The sequence below is a fragment of the Octodon degus genome, unplaced genomic scaffold, assembly GCF_000260255.1.
Source record: "Octodon degus isolate 3935 unplaced genomic scaffold, OctDeg1.0 scaffold00267, whole genome shotgun sequence".
NCBI classification, from domain to species: Eukaryota; Metazoa; Chordata; class Mammalia; order Rodentia; family Octodontidae; genus Octodon; species Octodon degus.
Genome location: NW_004524843.1, coordinates 2,664,314 through 2,681,189, shown reverse-complemented (window position 1 = coordinate 2,681,189; position 16,876 = coordinate 2,664,314). Strand labels below are relative to the sequence as shown.

At 35.4% G+C, this 16,876-nt stretch overlaps 1 protein-coding gene across 1 annotated transcript in view; it reads left to right on the top strand.

The window, feature by feature from the left end:
* Scn2a (sodium voltage-gated channel alpha subunit 2) overlaps positions 1-16,876 on the top strand; it is a 98,810-nt gene that overhangs the window by 49,304 nt on the left and 32,630 nt on the right. Inside the window, exons 16-17 of the mRNA XM_004646394.2 lie at positions 3,004-3,483; positions 15,244-15,364. Of these exons, the coding sequence (XP_004646451.1) occupies positions 3,004-3,483; positions 15,244-15,364 (601 nt within the window). The remainder of the gene's footprint in view (positions 1-3,003; positions 3,484-15,243; positions 15,365-16,876) is intronic.

The window sequence follows — 16,876 nt, the reverse complement described above, 5'->3', positions numbered from 1 at the left end:
TTCCTCAAAGGAAAATAAGTGGAGATAAAAGGCTGAAAGATTATCTTTTTTTACTTTTATTTAGTGTCAGACTTCAAACTCCTCAACATTAGCTTAGGTACTGCATTTCTGAAATATATACATTTATTTGTTTGTTTATTTATTTGCTACGGATCAAAGTGAGGCTATCACACTTGCTAAGTGAGCCCTCCTCTGCTCTTCTCCGCACTTGCTAGCAGGCATGTGGACCTCTCCAAACCACTGTGAGCCATGGCCGGTAGGCCTGGCGAGAGAGGTGAGGTCACAGACCGTGCTTCCTAGGCCGGGATTTTTATGACCTTTTTACAGGTTTAAGGCAGGTGCTCCAGAATGCGAACGTGGCTTTTTTCATGGACAGCTCTAAAAGCAGTGGACACTCTTTTCTCTCCCTAAATGAAAGAGGAGCAGTAGCACACAGAGAATGGAAGATTAGGGGCTTCTTCTCAAAGAATAGAAAACGTAGGAACACATGTTCTAAACTTCAATTTGGATCCCAAAATGCAAATAATAGTAATATTTTCCTTCCATGCAAATAATCTGGCTTACTGAATTTATGAAAAAGTATGATGGTCAACACACTTTTATTGTTTTTAGACAATGAAAATAGCATTAAAGTTGTCAATTTATAAAAGATTATAGAAACAAAAAGTTAATAGCAAAGTTTATGTTGTTGGTTATATGTGACAAGAGCTCAGAGAAAGGGAACACTGATGGCTGGGGGTGCAGTTCAGCGCAGGGTGTTTGCACAGGCCGTGGGCTCAGCCCCTGGCACTACCAATATATAGATGGATCAATAAAAGGTATGTATGTAAATGCATGGCAATATCAATGAGCAGACATGAAGTACTATTTCGTCTCTTTCTCCAAACAATTAAGATCTTAGAATCACCCTAGCAAAACAAAAATCATACTACTTCTGTTATTATCTATACTATTGGACAAGGCACTGAAGGTACAGAGCAGCCTTTAGTTCTCTCTTCTATAAAGCAACGAAAATCATAATTTCTTTTTTATGAGTTCGTTATGAGAATGAATTATAATTACATGGACTTTGTGTTGGCCCAAGGATTAGTGCATGCTGAGAGATTGGTTAAAAAGCTGGGTTGTTTTTTTTTTTGTTTTGCTTTTTTGTTATAAGTACCTGCTCTAGAATCTGGCTTCAAGAATGTTTCTGTTTAACCTAGCATGTTTCTGAATTTAAAAATTTCTCAATCTGCTGGCAAAGATGTTCTTGTTTTAAAAAAGCAACTTTGGTGTTCTATTTCAAAATAGGGTGACTGTAGTCAACAATAATGCATTGTATATTTCAGAAGAAAGAAAAAACATGTAAGGCAACGGATGTGTTAATTACCCTGGTATTGTGTGTGCACAATGTTTGTGTCAAGAATGCAATTAAAATGTACTCCATATTGGACATCACTGAGATATGATTAATTGATGTAGATCAATAAGAATTCCTAATAGATAAGACTAATACATTAATAAAACTTAGGAAACTGAATATAGAAAATAATTATCACACCACAATTCAGTTTTTGTCATATGATACTAAAATTTAACATTTAATTTTATTAACTCTCCTTGATCTATTTTTTCATTCACAAAAAGATTCAGAGAAAAGTCACATAAACAGGTCTTACTGTGATTATCAGGAGCCATAGAATATCAATTCTTGAATGAGGCAGTATAGAGACTCAAAATTTCACTCAGTGCTTAGTGGACCTTATACGTTTTTGCCTTTTGCTATAGTGGACATGAACTCTTTTACATAACCTCTTTTTCCAGGACTGTTTATTTATTTTCTCACTTGAATTTGATGTGCTTGATACAGGGTGTCACTATGCATTTATTATGTATTTATTTATTTTGTTTTTCTGTATTTAGTACAGAGTCTACAGGATCTCACTACACAGATCGGACTCGTAGTGCTCCTTCCTATTTTTCAGTCTCCCAAGCGCTGGGATTACAGGCACACGCCATCACACCCAGTCTCAATTGCTGTCTCAGCAAACTCCAGTCTCAATTGCTGTCTCAGCAAACTCCAGGGCAGGGCTGGCACTGCATGCGGTACTGGGAATCAAACCTGAGTCCCTGTGCTTGCCTAAGCGGGTGCTTAGTCTGCTGAGCTATCTCATCTGCCCGGGACTTCTCTTTTAAATCACTTACTTTTTATATTTAGTCTTATTTACATCTGTATGGTTGAGTAACCACTGGCCTATGGACATTGCCACTGAAATTCTGACAAAATTTTATATCAGTCTTTCTTGTGCCCATGAAAATTTCTTATTCTTTACTAAATTGTTTCTTTACAGTGAGCACAGTGGAAACATTGGCAGTAATCTTTCCACTTACTCATAGCAGTATTTTTGGAGATTCATGGCACAACCTCAACTCTATAATTTTTAACTCAGTATTAACATTATTGTTTTATAACAGACATTTGTTCATGGAATTTCTGCTGTTTAAACACAGTGACCATGGTGTCCTAATCAAAATTTGAGGTGTGTGCTCTAGCCTCAAATATATTTTTCTCTAATTTAGCAAATTACTTAAATGAAAAAATGATCTAAAAGCATAAACATCAACTAATATTTAAATATATTTGGAATTATGTTTGTTCTAAGGAATAGAAGTTTTAGTGCCCTATGAAATGCAAATGACATGGCCAGATGTCTAGCAGCTTTTATTTCTTTGTCAACGTGCTGCTGTCTAAACTTCTCTTTAAAAATTGAAGTTATTGTAGACATTCAATGCAACAATAGCTTCCGTGACTTTATAACAACTAAGAAGAAAATAGTGTGAAATAGTTCTACTTGGTGTTTGCCAGGTACGTTTTCATTTCATTCACTACTCAGGATAATCTATTGTGAACTAAAAGAAATATCCGGTGTAGAATAAATATAAAAACAATTTTGAAAATTTAGAGTTCAAAGCAAGTAAGACAGCCTCGATGCCACCATCACCTGTCTTCCTGTTGTGATCTAGGTCCTGAACCTCTTCCTGGCCTTGCTGCTGAGCTCCTTCAGTTCTGACAATCTTGCTGCCACAGACGATGACAATGAAATGAACAACCTGCAGATTGCTGTGGGACGGATGCAGAAAGGAATTGATTTCGTGAAAAGAAAGATACGCGAATTTATTCAGAAAGCCTTTGTTAGAAAGCAGAAGGCTTTAGATGAAATAAAGCCCCTGGAAGATCTAAATAACAAAAAAGACAGCTGTATCTCCAACCACACCACTATTGAAATAGGCAAAGACCTCAATTATCTCAAAGATGGAAATGGAACCACCAGTGGCATCGGCAGCAGTGTGGAAAAATACGTTGTCGATGAAAGTGATTACATGTCGTTTATAAACAACCCCAGCCTCACCGTGACGGTACCAATTGCTGTTGGAGAATCCGATTTCGAAAATTTAAATACTGAAGAGTTCAGCAGTGAGTCCGATATGGAAGAAAGCAAAGAGGTAGGAATTTTTGAATGTGGAGATATTTTGATAAAATATATTTTGTTGCTTTAAAACTGCTAGATATTTTCAGATTGTGTGTCTCCTTACCATAAGAAAATAGAACATATTTGATACATTTTTTCTGTGGCAAAATAGGATTAATAAAGTAATAATAGATTAAAATATAATTAGAAAAATGATGTCTTCGTATGATTAAATAATCACTTTTTGAATTCTTGATAGTATACATATGTGGATTCATACCAGAAATTCTAAGTATTTTTAAAACACTTTAGATTTATGAACATGCCTCAGTTTGTGTGAACCTTTTTTCCTTATGGCAGTTTTTATATGTGGTATTTTTTTATGTGCCAAAAAAACTTAATGGGAGCTAGTTTAAATTCTCATCATAAGATACTGCATAAATGTGATTTTATTTTGTTTTCCCAGACATATTAACTCAAAAAATTATGACTAGGTTTGGGCTCAGTGTGTGTGTGTGTGTGTGTGTGTGTGTGTGTGTGTGTAGGTTTCTGCTTCCTGCAGTACATGATTTTTTAAGAAAAAGAAGTGTATAATAAGGAATGAGAGTAAACATGTTTTTAACTCTACTTAGCCAACTGAAGTAGAAACCTTAATGTATTACAGGATATAAAATTCTGGGTTTATTAACCCAGTAAGGATTGAGCCTTAAACATATACGTGCTAGGGTATGTCTTTTTTTTATGAGCAGGATATATTTATTGAGAGAAAGAGAGCTCCTGTCCAAGAGGGGGAGAGGAGGGGGGCCTGAGTGGGTAGTTTCCCAGGGTATGTCTTTGGTTGGTTTGTTTGATATGAACCTGCAGATTACAAAACTCTGAGTGCAAGAATAAGTAAGAAAGGGGAAGAAAAAGAATAAAAAAGAAAGAATCCAAAATCTTAACAAGTAATTTTTAATTATATTAAATTAGAAATTTGCAATACTTAAAGATTGCAAAAAGCAACAAAGATAACACGTCTTTTTATTTGAACTATTTTTATAGACACTTAAGACTTTTATTATTTTTCTTAGTCTAAAAATGATAGCTTAGAATTTGAAGCATTGAAATGTACAATTTAAGAAGCATAACATTATCATACTAATTAGAGATTGAGGAGAGGCATACTTCAGAGAAGGGAACAGTCGAGTATTTCAGTCGCTAGCCCTATATTTATTTGATATGACTGAGAAAGTGCATGATATTTTCCCTTATTCATTATTGATAGGTACATTGTATTGCTAATTTAATGGTTAGGGAGAAATAAATGCTAAACATGAAATCTAGGCAATGTTTAAATATAGACACTAAAGAGTAAGATACAAGTAACAGGGCCATAGTTAACCATTTTCACAAAATAACCTATGAAATTTAATGGAGAAGTAGTGAAACATTCAAGCCTTGTGTAAATAATAACTGCAACTATGTGAACTCAAAGTGTTTACTAGTTGGATTTTTTTTTCTGGTTCTGGGTATGAGCAAGTACTCTACCACTAAGTTGCATTTCCAGCCCACTAGTTGGACTTTCATTTAAAGATTGAATAATATCTTAAATTCTTTAAGAGCTAAAGTTATAAATATACTTATTTGGTTTGTACACCTTTTTGGTCCTGTGTATCACTAGAAGTGGAGGTCAATATTTAAAAAATAGAGTTCAGTCATTAGAATTTTAAGCCATACTTTCTTCCTATTATTTTGACATTATATCTGATACTGGCTATTTTGCCTGAGGTAGAGAAAAAGTCAACTTTTGTTTTGAAGAAGGTTCAGGGTTTGAGTATTGCATAAACTAAGTTAATCATAAAGAACCAAATGTTGAGGTTGTTATCTGCTTTAGTCTTTTAGGTAAATTTTACTGCTCTTTGATGTATGGTTAACCTGACACTGTCTTCTTAAGTTTCAGAAATCTTAAAGCCTTTAGTTTTTCAGTAGAGCACATAGTTAGCCTCACCTCAAACTATTACATTTAACCTAAGACATGTTCAATAATGTGGATATTAGGGCTGGCAAGATAGCTCAGCACACTAAGCATCTGCTTAGGCAAGCTCAGGGACCGGGGTTCAATTCCCGGCACTGCATTCCATGCCAGTCCTGCCCTGGGTTGTGCTGAGCTGGCCAGCGCTGGGGAGGCAGAAAACAGGAGGATCACTGTGAGTCTGAGCTGTGTAGTGAGACTGTGTATCAAATACAGAAAGAAAGAAAGAAGGAAAGAAAGGAAGGAAGGAAGGAAGGAAGGAAGGAAGGAAGGAAGGAAGGAAGGAAGGAAGGAAGGAAAAAGGAAGGAAGGAAGGAAGGAAGGAAAGATGAAATTACAGTAGGGAATCCAGTGTTCTTATTTTTTCTTATTAGCAGTACGGTTTCTTGTTTTTATTTTTTCTGTTTGAGTTACTCTTCAGTTAAATGCTCCAAAATAATAGTGTGGACTTGGTATCTATTTTGAAGTTAGAAGCAGATAATTCACCTATTCATTGGAAGTGGAGAGAATTATTTAATTGAGTTGCACTTTTGGTATCATTTTACCCTTATGTTGAAGTTTATTATGTGGAGAAATTGTTATACATGGCTTTATAGCAAACTTTTAGACATAAATTAGAAAAGTAATAAAGGGTTAAATTCACAGTTTAGGAAAGAGCTACATCCATATCTATATTGATATTTATCTCTGTATCTGTTTTGATCTTTCAGAATTTTCCTTATATTTCTACACTAAAAAATGATAAGGAAAATTGGAACAGTTATCTGAGAATTTTAAATAACACCCTTTAAATACCTTTCTAGTGTCTGCTTTCTGGTCACTTTATGTTTGGTCATTTTTTAAACAGATGATTGTGATTTTGCTGCTTATCATCAAGCATAGAATAGTTAGAAAGGATGGGAGATACTATTGTTTCATTCTAAATGATTTCTAAAGTTTAGGGAACTTCCTTCTAAAATGCTTAAGGGAATTTCTTTCTATAGGATGCACTAAATGAAAGGACTCAGAATCCGTTTGTTGAGGTGTTAGAACTAAGACCCCCTCTAGGTCTCTGTGAGCTTATGAGGCTCTCTCTGTTAGCTTTCTGGAGTTCTCTGGAGTACGTCCCTTAAACGCATATCATAATCATGCATGCTTTAGCTCTTCATGTGCTAAGTTGGCTGTAGTAAATGTAATTCCTTTTGTGATTTTGATTGACTGACTTTCCTTTTAGAGTTTTGAATAATGTTGAAGCCATGCTTGAATGATAATTTGTTCAAAGTAAAATTGAGGAGTGTAATATGGTGACCTTCACTGCTTACCATTCTTCTCACAGGGGTAAAACCAAGCTGGAGCCATCAAGAAAGCAGCTCTGGGGTTTTTTAACCAGCCAGAGGCTCGTGCCACCACTTTTACCCAGGTTACCCAAGCAAGTTGTGTATATCTCTCTCTAAATATAAGCAGTCTCTAAGTGCCCTTTGACTGGCCTGCATGCTACTCAGCTATGTTCCTTGCCCATCCATTGGCAGTGAAATAAAAACATGCGCAGCTGCTACGAGGCTGAGTCAGATGAAGCATGGTCGGGCAAGTCTGACGACTCTAACTTTGAAATATGTATACATACATTTAGCTGCTGTTTTTGTTACGTAGATTCTGAAAAAAATTACATTCAATGAAAAGTAAAAATGCATGCCTTTGTGGGTTATTTAATTTTTGTTTAGTGTTAACAGAGCCTAAAATATACTAAGAATCTAGAGAGGAGTTACTGCTCTTTGAAAACTCTATCACAAAAACCTTTCTCTCCCCTGAGTCTTCTTTTTTTCTTTATAAACATAATCGCAGTGTACTTTGGGGTAATTTTTTTTGTTCAGTGTCATATTAAGGTTTTCTGAAGGGAAATCTGAAAATTAAAGCAATCTGTTACTCATTTATAAATTTTCTACATGATGTTCTGTAAATTAATCAGAATGCTTATGTTTTGGCAAGTAGGAGCATGACTGTAGTTTCTTATCTGCTTCATCTTATGGAAAAGAGCATGATTTCAGGTAGCAACTGTCTAAAAATATTTTGCAATAAAAATGACTCCCTTGAAGATTTTGTTTGTATTGAATCCTAAAATTTTTAGTGTGACAGAAAATAGAATGAATTTATTTTGCACAACAGAAAACAAATAAGAAAAGGCACACATCAATCTTTAGGTAACATGTTCATCCTGAAATAGACCTGGAAGCCTCTTCCTCCATCCTCCCCTGCTGGCCACTCTGTCCATTCTGAGTGGACAACCTGCTGAGCAACTTTGTTCCGAAGCACGTTATTTTCATATATCACATTACTCTATTCTTACTCAGGAAGAACTTCATGAGATGTTGTTCCATTGATGTTTTTAAAATAAAGGGAGCTCCCTTATATGTGACTACAGCAATGGCTCTAGCACCACTCTGTGGGCTTTGTTTAGTGGACCATTCACTATCTGATGCTGAAGTGATGGTTCCAATGTAAACTACATTGTTCCATCCAATTTGATCACCCTTTTGAGAAATATTAATCACTTTGCCAATAAGTTTCCTCTCCTCTTGCATTAAAATATAAAATGATACTAACATAAAATAGCGTTTGGCTTTTTGAAAGAAGCAACCATTATGTCATTCTTGCAGTGTTCTTTTTTAATTTTTTATTCATTTTAATGAGAAAAAGTAGCAATGAAAGAGTTTCAAAACAGGTTAGTAGGACAGTTACAATAATGAATACATGGCATATTGTCTTCGTAGTAGTTATTAAGAGGACAAGATGCAGACACGATCTCTTGTCTAAACAATATTAGGACAAACCTTGTGAACTAAGCAACTACACTGAAGATAGCAATGTAATACTAAAACCATGCTTGAAATACCTATCATTTTGGTTTTCTAAATGTGTACCTCTTCTAATGTCATATCAATTAGTATTCTTTCATAGTTTGTATCAGAATATTCAGCCACTAGTACTCTAGATTCATGAAAGATAAGGATTTATGTATGGAAGGAATGGTATTCTATAAAAATGAGGTCCACAGTGTATAATTACTTCAACAATCATGTACATACTCAGAAACTAGAGAAAATTTTTGTCCTATTATGCATTATTTCTTCAGAAAAGTATGAAATTTTGGGTACATAAGATAATGGCTTGTTTTTTACAGTTTCTTGGAAAAAGACAAGGTTAGTTCACTTATCCTCTGTGTGTCCCATCTTCCATATTCCTGTATAGAAATGTGTTTGTGGGAAATGACACTCAATCTATGACCTACCATTACATCTATGAAATTTAACTGGCTGTAAATGTGTTAGAAACTAATCAGGAATAGTCTCACTCCTTCTCAAGGCACAGTGAGGACGCTTTCCAATTTTCTGTAAAACATTCCTGAGCCTTTGTTGGGAAACACTGCTCATTTCCTAAAAGGATACACTAAATTCCAAGGCAGGAGACAGAAAGGAAGTGAAGAATGTAGCTGGACGACTGTTGTAAGAATTAGTGGGATGATCTCAGAGGGATCTCATCTTTGATTTATCCTAGAGAATAAGCAGTCCTGTGGAAAAGTATTTTAGTGGAATAGTGATCGAGCAAGAGAAAAGATTAAATATCTTTAGTCAGAAAAGTTAGAAAAACTGGACCAGAAACTCAGATTTAACATTATGACACAGCCAGCCTGTCTTTCACACAAGAAAGATATTTAAGGCCTTCTATTGCTGGTTTAAATTTTTTTATTATGTGTCCATTATAAACACTAAAATGATTTTCTGGATAATACAGTATGACAATGATAGTTTTGATTTTACTGTCTTATCAAATTGTTCTGTACATCAACAACTCCTTTCACAGTTGATATGGTGTTTTGGTCTGAAGCCCCGCTGAAATGAAGCAAGCCTGTCCCTTCCATTCTCATGTTGAGATTTTTTATGAAAAGTGACCTAGAACACCTTCAGTGGTGATTAGCAATGGTATCCAGGAGCAAAAAGTTGCCATTTTTGCAGACCAAAATAGTCAATGGTGGAGTACTTGTTAAAATTTATATTTGAATTTACTTCTTTTTTTTTTTTTAAGCATAATGTCTTTTTTTTTTTTAATTTTTTTTTTTAACATTTATTTATTGTGTGTGTGTGTGTGTGTGGCCAGCTCAGCCCACCAGGGGGCGCGGCTGGAGGATCGAACCACGGTCCCTGTGCTTTGCCAAGCTTGTTCCAAGTAGGTGCTTTAGACCACTGAACCATCTCTCCAGCCCCTGAATTTACTTCTTTTTAAAAACATACATTTTCATTAAAGTGAATTAAAACATATCTACTCTCCCAAATTTTGTACAATATTTACTAATTACATTTTCTGAAAAATGCTCCTTCACAATGAGAAATAAGTGTTGCTGTGAAAAACTTAACAGAGAGCTTTTTTTCCTCCTCTTTCCTATTTATGTAGCTGCTTTAAAATAATTTATATTTATTTCTTATTTTTTGCTTTCTGAAGGAAGTAGTATTGTGAACCTTCATGCTTAGGATAATTTCTCATTGATAAGCAAAGTACGAAGTGCACAATTTTAAAATACAAATGAGAAGGGCCCACGAGATAGGTCAGCAGACTAAAGCGCCTGCTTAGGCAAGCGCAGAGAGTGTGGCTCCATCCCCGGCACCACATGCTGTGCCATCCCCACCCCCAGGGTGGGCTGAGCCAGCCAGCGTGCAGGACACAGTGGTGCACACCTGTAATCCCAGCGCTGGGGAGGCTGAAAGCAGGAGATCACCATGAGTCTGAGATGCATGGTGAAACCCTGCAACAACATAAAAAAATACATCAAAAAAATTAAAAAATACAAATGACATATTTTGTGTACATTTATTAGATTAAGAAAATTGTAATTCTGCCCTGCTTAAATCATATGATCATAATTAATGTAAACCTTAGAAGAATCCCAGCACACTGTTCTATACAGTCCTATATGTTTCCATCTTAGTATTAATTAACTAATATTTCTACATAAAAGTAAATAGTTGCCAATGCTGTTCATAACATGTCAGATTGGCTTTCCTGTCTATTCACTTTGCTTTGCTGAGTTTTGACTATTTTGTTAAAGCTTAACTAAGCAAGGGCTGTTCTAACACTATCATTCTGTCCAGTCTTCTAGTTAAATAAATAAGAATGGTGATAAAAAGAAAACCTAAACATTTAAATTTTACCAAAGGTTAAATATACAACTTGTCAAAGTGGATCTACTGATAGCCAGTTCATATTTTGGTTTCTTACTTATGTAGCATTTTGCAGTGAACGCTGCCTGGTTGGAGCATTGCTAGGCAACCAGTATTTGAAAATTCTGTAAGTGGGTAAGTTGTGATAGCTCCATGGGGTGACTGATAATTGACAGTTCTCTTAGTGAATCTGCACTGCAGTTAGGTTGAGCATAATTAATCACCTTACCTGAAGCTGAAGAATTTTATGTTCATAGTTTGATTTTTATGGGCTACTTATGTATTTCATCTGCTTTATTCAATATATTTTAATAATGTTATTCACTTTTTATGTGACATAAAGACATTGTAGTAATATCATAAAAGATTTATGAATCAAAATTTCTTGACTACATCTCAGGATTACAGTTTAAACTTCTTGTCCATGAAATATGCTATTGTGTATTTACCTCTATATTAAGGAAACATAAGAAATATGCTATAACTTGAATTAATACTAAAGCTCGTGAATATGCAACACAAAAATCAGCAAGACTATTTGCACTATCTTGATCCTACAGTGCTTAATTACATCTTAAGCTGATGAAGGTTGAATTTGCTTGTGAGTCATCAAAGAAATTCCCTAGAGATTCCGGCAGATCCGGGTACCGATGCCCCAGAGCTCCATGCTGTGGGTTCCACAAGGTGGCTAGCCTAGAGTTCCTTATGTAAGAGCGATCCAATGGGCTGATAATTAAGAATGATTATACTACTTAGTTTTTTGTCATTTGTCAGTTATGTACAAGAAATGTAGAGATATTCAAGTAACACATGTGGTAGAGCCATTGCTGTTCCATTACAGAGAAAGATGACACAGGATGAGATGGCCTCTCCTTGAAGAGGCGCCATTCACCTCCAAAGCCCCAGCTCTACGCAGACAGAGTAGAAGACAGAAAGCAGTGCCAAATAAGCAAGCAGTGCTTTTCTTGACACCAGAAATAAATTACGGTTAATTTCATAGACTTATCTTAGACTAATTTTATAATCAGAATCACCTGGTTTTATATTTCAGAATCTGGAAGGATTTGTTTTACTCTGCAGTTAAGAGAGAAGATTGTTTCCCCTCGAATGTGAGAAAGTATCAAACCAGAGGTTAGCTGTACTCAGAGGTTGAATAAGAGTACTGCTCTCTATCCACTTACTCAACAAATATATATTAAAAACAAACTTCAAGGACAGATGCTAGGGATACAATGATGGCAAAAACCTGATCTTAGCTCCAAAATAAATGTCAAAAACTTTCCCCTAGAAATGTCTTCTAGCAATACAAGATACATGTAAATTAAATTAATAGTCTTACAAAAGTAAGAGTAACCGCCCAACTATTAAATAGATAGTATTTGACTTCAGAAAAAAAAATTGTATCTATTGGTACTATATCAATATTAAAGCAGTACATTAAAATGAAAGGAAGTAATACTGGTTTTCCTATTTTTAATATGATTTAAGGGCCAGCCAAATAGCTCAGAGGATTAAAGCACCTGCAAGCAGGCCCAGGGGCCCAGGGTTTGATCCCCGGCCTACCATGCCAGCCCTGCCCCTGGGGTGCACTGAGATGGCAATTGAGACTGGACAGGGTGGCACGTGCCTGTAATCCCAGCTCTTGGGAGGCTGTAAACATGAAGATCACTATAAGTCCAATCTAGTAGTGAGACCCTGAACACCCTATAAACCCTTCTTTAAAATACAAATAATATAATAATAATAATAATAATAATATGATTTAAATTAATGAAAACACAGAAGCAAGTGCTTTGTTCCTAGAATTTCCAGAGGTGAAACTTAAAACAGTATTTTTCAGAAAAACTTCTAGATGGTTCTCATTGTTGGCTAAATATGCAAAGCTGATATTCTCCAAGTTTAACTTTGGGTAAACCATTGGATAAAGTGTTAATTTGACCAGCATATGGAAAGCATGCATTATCTAGCAGTTTTTCTCATTAATTTGATATTTAATGAAAAACATATTGGCAGCAGAAAGCCTGCTGCTTCACATTGAACTATATTTATTTTATTACCCATAAGTCCTTGAGTACAAGGTTCCTGCCCCAAATGTCCAGAAAGCAGGTTAGAGAGATAAAAATGTGTCTGACACAATTTGACTTATACTTCATCAAATATCACAATGCATTTTAAAGCCTAAAGATAATTTTTAATGATCTAGGGTGCATATTGCAGAGTAAAGATAGGATAGAGGAAATTAAGAGCCCACATCTGTTGGGAAGAAATTATAAAAGGAAGAGGCATGATTGTTTGCAAAATAGTAAAGAGTGACATGTTGGTCATGACGCAAGTCTTCCCAAAGTCATTGGCAGTTGTAACAACTCAGCTAATTGGCAGCAGGAGAGAGGAGTTGGTGATGCAGAGATACTGTGAAGATGTGGGTGTTTTCACCCTGAGTTTCCTGTAGTACTTTAGAGACTGTTCCCGGTCACCATCCAAAGTCAGGCTTTGTTCTACTATGAAGCCTTTCCCTTACTTCTTCACTCATCTTCCTGTTTTTAATTGAGCACCTGCAACATCCTTAGCACTGAAGTGGGCTCTGCAGGCATCATTCACCAGTGTCTGCCTATGTGTGTGGAGAGCCCTGAATATGGTTCCTCACTTTTCTCTTGGACTGATGTCAAGAATTCCATCATTGTGTCTTTTCAATGTGATCTTACTTCTTAAAAAGACTATTTTCCATGTCTTTTGTGTGCTGTGTGCAGGGTCAGATGTGATCACGTTTCCAAGTGTCCGATTGCCTGTGTTCTATCCGAGCATCCTGTAAAACACAAGATTGCTATTATCAGGTCCCTAATATGTAACAGCTTCCTGGGAGTTAGGTAGACTGAAGTGAGAGACTAGTTTAATGATTTATTTTTAATTACATGTATAGAAAATCAACTTATTTACAGAAGAGGGGCTAGGGATACAGCTCAGAAGCACAATGCCTGCCTGGCAAGCATGAGGTAATGAGTTTGATTCCCCGAATATACCCCCCAAAAAATGCTTATTTCCTAAAGAATCTAACTTAAGGTGAAAAGGTATGAAATTAGAGTCGTGAAACCTAAAGTGTTTGTAGTAAGTCTGTGTACTGTGGAACTTCAATATAGAATAAAAACATAATCAAATTTTAATAACACAATATTATGTTTATTTACTGTTGTAACATACCTACTAACTAGAAAATTCACAATATGCAAGCACCTTATAATGAATAATGTTTGAGTTAACTATTTTAGAAAAATTTAAAACTGATCTTGAAACCAGTTCTAAAGCATGAACGTCTAATGGTTATGGATCTACCATTGGTATTGTTAAATTAGCTAAACCAGTATCACTTTCAGTCTTACATACATCAGATATAAATATGCTTACTTCATCCGGACTTATATGCTAAGTAAACATTTTACACAAAAGTCTTTTCATAATATAAAGGAGCCAGTTCTTAGGGAAATCTGTGGACTCCTTAGCCCAATGAATAGCATCGTTCTAGCACTAACTTTGATAGCATCTTATTCTAGTTAACAAAGTTCGGTGTGCATTTTATCATGTGCTTACCTCATCTTCTTTATATGGTAGCTCCTTCAGCTCAACCATTTCCTAATGTTATGCACTAATGGTAATAACATTGTAACAGGTTCGAGAATGCTGTGGCCCAAACTACTCTGATTCCACGTGGCACTCACACCTGGCCCTAGATCATTCCTACAGAATTTTTATCCTGAGGTTTAAGACTGGGATCTCTTCCTTTGTGCCGATCCCCAGAACAGCCTGATTTGGCTAAAAGTTCACTGCATCTCAACATTTAAGTGTACTTTGTTCTACTGTACTTTCCTTTTTGCTGATTTTGGTTTAAACTAAAGAAAAAAAAAAAAACACCAAAACAACCAAAGATCCGTTTCTGCCTGTACCAACTGGGCAGGTAAGAGTGCCAGAGTAACAAGTAGTTTCCAAATGCACAGTGAATCACAGGAGTGCATTGGCCAAAGAGAATGCGAAGTATCAGCTGTTGCTATATAGCTAACAATGTGCTGCTCTTTTGGAATTAGAAAATTATAGAATATATTCAATAACAACCCGTAGCCTATGTTTTCATGTCAATGAAAAGTGGATAAATTTAGATTGTTGCTGTTTATTTGCTCTTGATCAATCTTTTCTGCATTTGACATGAAAATACACTTGTGCAGCTTTGTTGGTTGGGTCACAATTTTAGACTAAAACAAACTATGCCATTTGCAAACTAATTGACAAAAGCAAGGTGACCGTGTCCCTGTGGCAGCTTACATAAGCTTTCTGCAGCATTTTATTTCAGAATCTGTATACTTAGGCTTTCACAAAAATCATTTCAGTTGTTAGCACTGTAGTTATAAAAAAAAAAAGTTATACTAGAGTGCTACATCTAATCTTGTGACCCCCCACCTCTACTAAAGCAGATTGGCATTATATTTAAGTTATTCTTAAATTACAGATGAAGAAAATGCATACAGAAGACTGGGGGGGAACACCTTGTGAATTTTAATACTATATTAAAGGCAATATTTAAAATATTCTCTGTGGGGTTGATTTGCAGAAGATAAATGCAACTAGTTCATCTGAGGGCAGCACAGTGGACATAGGAGCTCCTGTTGAGGGGGAGCAGCCGGAGGTTGAGCCTGAAGAGTCCCTGGAACCTGAAGCCTGCTTTACAGAGGGTGAGCTGAGCAGCAGGATGTGGAGCCTGTCCCTCCCATGCACCCATCCTCTTTTCTCTCTCCTCCACGCTCTCTCTCTCTTTTAACCCTATCTATCTATTTATCTATCTATATCATTTATTGACTACTTTTGCCTTTTCTATATCAAAACAAGACAACATTTAAAAATACAGAGTTTGCCTTAAGTAACTAAATAGTTACAATTTTTAGGATCCTATTCAATTCTGAGAAATGCTAACTGATTTTTCTGTGGCCTTCTAAGCAACAGGAAAGTCAAATCATTAGGTTCAAAAAATAAAAGAAGGTCAAAGAAGTTGTTATGCTTTCTTTTCTTATAGTACCTTGAGTACTAATTGATTAATGTATATTTAAGTCTATCCTTGAGTAACAATTTTCAGTATCAATCAAGGTTAATATTTTTATTATTTCTGAACAATAACCACAAATAATAAAATGCTGAAATATATTACAAGTTATATGATACTGGCAACATGTCGTAAGGAAATCTCAAGGATTTTCTGAAGAATATGAAAGTTCTGTTACTTGAAGGATTGATCAGTTGTCTATTTTAGTAATAATGCTCTTTACCAAATCACATGAAACCTTTTCTTCTAAGCTACTTTTCTGGTCTTGATTCTTAATTCTTTCTGTGCAACTGCGAGGTTTTCCTGAGTTTTGTTATATCACTTTCTTTATTCTTACATTTTCATGGCCTTAACATGATTCTTTTTTTGGGGGTGTGTGGTACTGGGGATTGAACTCAGGACCCTGTGCTTGACAGGCAAGTGTTTATTCTACTGAGCTATCTCCCCAACCCCTTAGCATGATTTTGATGCATCTTTCAAGATCTAGCCTCAAGAATACCTGAGCCATAAAGTTCTGAAACTTTATTTATTGATAAACTCTTACAAAACTTTATTTTGTGATAGTCACTGCTTCTGTAATTACAGAATTTATAGACAAATCATCCCTATGTACACTGCGTATTCTTTGAAGGCAGTTATCTTTAGAGTGATCATCTCATATTTTTCCCAATACAATTCTCTGAATATTTAGCCTTTGAAGAGTTTGTTTTTTTTTTTCTTTGCGGAACCAGGGATTGAACTCAGGCTCTTGAGCTTGCCAGGCAAGCGCTTATTTAACTGAGGCATCTCCCTGAGTTTTTAACCTAGTAGTCCATGAATTTCATAAGGATGATTATTAATTCTTTCTGATAATGCAAACTACAAATTGAATAGTAGTGGAAAAGTGTTATGACTCTGGCAATCTTATTTAGAGAAATATCATGAAATATTTAATAAATCAATTTGTTTCTGATAAGAAGAGAAATATTTGTATTATAACATTAAATGAACTAGTAAGAATTAACATGTATGAAATTTCTATATGGAGTGGAATTATACTCATAAGATAAACATGGGATGGAAATATAAACTTTTAGTAGCTTTATTTTGATATGTTTTATAATGTAACAATCTATTAAGATAGTCCAATACATTTATATTAAATGAA